The sequence below is a fragment of the Trichosurus vulpecula genome, chromosome 3 (assembly GCF_011100635.1).
Source record: "Trichosurus vulpecula isolate mTriVul1 chromosome 3, mTriVul1.pri, whole genome shotgun sequence".
In the NCBI taxonomy this organism is placed as follows: Eukaryota; Metazoa; Chordata; class Mammalia; order Diprotodontia; family Phalangeridae; genus Trichosurus; species Trichosurus vulpecula.
Window position 1 is genome coordinate 145600631 of NC_050575.1, and position 4339 is coordinate 145604969.

At 41.7% G+C, this 4339-nt stretch overlaps 1 protein-coding gene across 1 annotated transcript; it reads left to right on the forward strand.

Moving 5' to 3' along the window:
* Positions 1-3295: 3295 nt before the first annotated feature.
* Positions 3296-3655, forward strand: LOC118845006 (ragulator complex protein LAMTOR3-like). Its single transcript, XM_036753024.1, has one exon. The coding sequence runs from the start codon at positions 3296-3298 to the stop codon at positions 3653-3655; it is 360 nt and encodes a 119-aa protein (XP_036608919.1).
* The last annotated feature ends 684 nt before the right edge of the window (positions 3656-4339 follow it).

The window sequence follows — 4339 nt, forward strand, 5'->3', positions numbered from 1 at the left end:
ACTGTGCCACCTAGCTGCCCCTAGGATTGGACTTTCTCTTCAGAGCAGTTGAGCTTACAATAGAAGTCATATCTTCTGACTCATACATAGTTCACTTTTTAGGGGAACACTTACTGTACCATTCTGTTGAGGAGGTAGAACCTTCATACCTCATTGGATTGCTACAAGACAGGTGCTTTGAAAAGCCATAAAACACCATACAAGTATGAGTCATTATAGATTTTCCTGGGTGAGGGGACATGAAGAACATCGGAAAGCACAGGGCATCTTTGGGGGACAATGAGTAATCCAGGCTCCATGGAGCATATGGTACATGTTAGGGAATAAGGAAAGATGAGTCTGAAAAGTTAGAGTGGCACTAGATCATGAAAGACCTCAAATGCCAGGCTGAGGAGTTCGAAGTTAATTGAGTTGACAGGAGGCAGCCACTGAAGGGTTTTTAGCCTGGGTGTATCATAATTAGAGCTGTTCTTTGAGCAAAGAATCATAGAATTTTAGAACTGGGAGGACACTGGAAATGATCTAGCCCAATTATTTTCAGCGGAGAAAAAGAAGGCTCAGAAAGGGGAAGTGACTTGGCCCAGGTCACACAGATAATAAGGAACAAATTGGGAATTCAAGTTTCTTCCACTCACATGTTATGATCCAAGCCCCTTTCCCAGGACTCCCCATGTTGGGGTAGAACAAGCAAAACCCAACTAACTTCTAATGTGTTGGCTCAGTCAATCCCTCTAAGCAGCGCTTCAAAGACAGAGCGTCTCTCCATTGTTCCTCTCACTTGACTTAGGGCCAAGGAACACAGCCCAGAGGGAAGGATCCCTCATAAGTCAGGCCAGTGAGTTTGCCAAAATTCCTGAGAGCTTTTAACTTCTGTCAAGGCAAATAAGCTTCCTTGGGAGGACTGAACAGAGCTGGGCAGAGAGCACAAGCAAACAGTTGTCCCAGGACCCTTCTGTTTGTTTTCCAGGAAAGCTCCAGCACAGACGTCCTCCCTCCTGGCCCTCCCTACTCATTGGGAATGCTTGGAGGTGAAGCAGGCTTTCCTGAGAGGAAACAGCTAGCTGGCCCCTAGAGGAACCCTGGCAAAATGCCCCTCTGGGAGGCTGCCCTCCAATTTAATTCTAATTCTGATTCATTTTAGGGCAATGTAGGACCCTGGTACCCACTGTGTGGCATTCAGCTCTGTGCCAGTTGCTTGGGGGAGACAGGATGAGACACAGACCCCACCCTCAAGGGTCTGGCTGAAAGGAAAAGACTTGGACAAATGAGCCAGAAAATGCTGGGCTCCAATAAGTGGTGCTGGTAGGAAACATCTGAGAGACCTGAGGAGGAAGGGTCTTGGAGGGCATTTAGGGAAGGCTTCATGGAGAAAGTGACACTGAGCTGTGTTCTGAAGGACAGTATAAGGGGTTTTAAAACTAAGTAATATACTTTCAATTTGATATTGATAAGTCCAATATGGAATAAATCTCTAAGTAATAATAACTAACATTTATATAGCACTTTAAAGTTTACAAAGTGCTTCTTATGTTATCTCATTTGATAAGCACAATAAAGCTGTGTAGCAGGTGTTCTTATTATCCCCATTTTACATGTGAGGAAACTGAACCTGGGAACGATTAGGAGACTTGATGAAGGTCATCCGGCTAGAAAGTGCCTGAAGCTAGATTTCAACTCAGATCTTTCTGACTCAGATTCCACACTTTACTGTGCCAACTTGATATTTTTATATTTTGATTTTTAATGAATCCTAGTGCTAGTTTTGCTAAACTGGGTTCTTTTCCTTCTTTTTTATTTTTTTGATTTAAAGGATGGCTTTGAGAAGGGGGGAGGGAGGGCCACATTGGGAAATGTACATGATATTTTAAAAAGATATTGAATTATAGAAAAAATATAAAACAATTAAAACTTATTTCAAAAATAAAAGTAATATAATACATATTTAAAGCAATTCAGTAAACACTTATTAGGTACCTACCCATTGCAAGGCACCAGGGCTACAAAGACAAAAAAATGGAAACAGTTCCTATTCTCAAGATTACATTCCACTGAGGGAATACAGCTTGCTCACAAATAAATAAATTAAAGGTAGTCTAAAGGACAGAGTACTAATAATCATGAGAGAGCTTCGTGGAGGAGGCAGTACCTGAGATGAGCCTTGAAGGAGGATAAGCCTTCTGAAAAGGGAAGCTGAGAAGAGAACGCATTCTGGATGTAGAAGTGTGTTTTATCATCTATTCTCTGGGACCAATATTGTCTGCTGCAATTACTCGGAGTCTGACTTTATGTTCAGATAATCATAGGTTTAAGCTGGGAAGTACACTAGAGGTCACTTAATGTGAAGTCCTTATTTTACAGGTGAGGGAACTGAGGCCCAGAGAGGGGATGAGATTTGTCACACAGGCAGTAACTGGCAGAATCTGAATTAGAGCTCAAGACACCCAATCCAGCACTCCTTCCATTTAACACCACAATGTCTCTGAGTGTGTTGTTCCTTTACGTTGTGGTGGTCATTGAGTACATTGTTTTCTTGGTTCTATTTATTTCATGCTGATTCTGTTGATCCAAGTCTTCCCATGTTTCCCTGATTTCTTCCCATTTGTCATTCCTGATTGTCCAACAGCATTCCACTTATGCACCATTTGGCTGAGCTGTTCCCCAGATGCGGGGCACTCACTTTGTTCCTAGCTTTTCACAGCAATTCCTTGAGAACACTGAAATTGTAGATGGACTTGGATTTGCCATACTGAAACAACCACAGATGCTTGAAACATGAAAATGAAAGAATACATTGGTAGTATGTCCTCTTCCAAATCTGTCTGTGGACTGATAAAGTAATTACTTTATAAAATAAATATATGATTTAGGTGACATTTAGCACGCTTTTCTTTTGCTGACTTTTTCTGCATCAATTTCTTCGTATCTTTCTGTCATATTGGGTGGAAATATTTCGTTGTTGATCTTTTAAAAAAAAGAACCCAAACATTTCTGTCACTTCCAAATGAACCTCCTTTCTACACTAGAGCCCTGCCCCTTGTAACAAAGACATGCTCTTGGGCAAATCAAATCATCTGTTTGGACACATTGGCCCTGTCTGAAAATGTTGGCCTCAATTATCATCCATTGTTCTCTATCAAGAAGGGGCCTTGCCGGAGAGAGCTGGAGGGGTCAGCAGTCATGTGACAGCTGGTTCAAGAGGAAGAGGCTGAGTAGCTACCGGTACCTGAGGACAGCGGCAACCTCAGCAACCTGAGCCAGGTGTGGGGAGTGTCCCCGTGGGAGGAAGGGGCTCATCATGGCAGATGGTTTGAAGAGATTCCTCTGCAAAAAGTTACCAAATGTTGAAGGTCTTCATGCTGTTGACAGGGGTGGAATGCCTGTTATCAAAGTGGCAAATGATAATGCTCCTGAGCATGCGTTGAGACCAGGTTTCCTGTCTGCTTTTGAGCTTGTAACAGACCAGGGCAGCAAACTTGGACTTTCAAAAGACAAAAGGATCATTTGCAACACATACCAAGTAGTTCAATTCAATCAGTTACCATTGGTGGTACAGTTCATAGCAAGCAGCAGTGCAAATACTAGACTGATTGTCAGCCTAGAAAAGGCACTTGCCCTATTATTTGAAGAGGTGAGACAGGTCGTGGAAGGTTCTTAACCTGACTGTGATCTGACTCTGGCCATGTTGTGATCCTGGTGAGTCCAGTCCAGCAGCCTTGGCTTCATCAAGTAACATGACTCCACATACTCAGAAAAGACAACTTTCCCCAACTTAGACTGAAGAAGAAGATTGTATTTTTTATTTCTAAATTGGTGTACTGTTGTATTGGGTTTTAGGCTCAATTCTTCTGTACCATAATTTCTGAGGAGACCACTAAAAATGGTCAGTATCTATCACAGCTCCCATGAAGTTTAGCTCAGCCACCAATGAGGGATGAGATTCTCATCCAGTGGATCAGAATCCAAATGAGCCATGTAAAGCTCCCTTGTCGTGTACAGTACATATAGGCCTGCAGTAGGCAGACCCTGCTCTGTATATGCTAGTGCTTTATTGTGAATAATAGAGAACTTATTTTTATGTGTGCCATGTTGTATGTCTGAACTGAGTGAGAGGAAGATAGACTCTACCAGCAGTAATTAACCAGTACAATCATTAACTACCCCTGTTTATATCATTGTGAAGTAGAAATTTAAGAAAGTGTTACTAATTGGTATTTCTGTTTAAGGTGTTGTATGTCTAAAAAGAAATCTGTTGCTTTGGATTTACTTTTACATTCAGCTATCAATAACCCATCAGTATTTTGATGTTTTTTTCTTTGTACAATTTAAATGTGAAAATCAA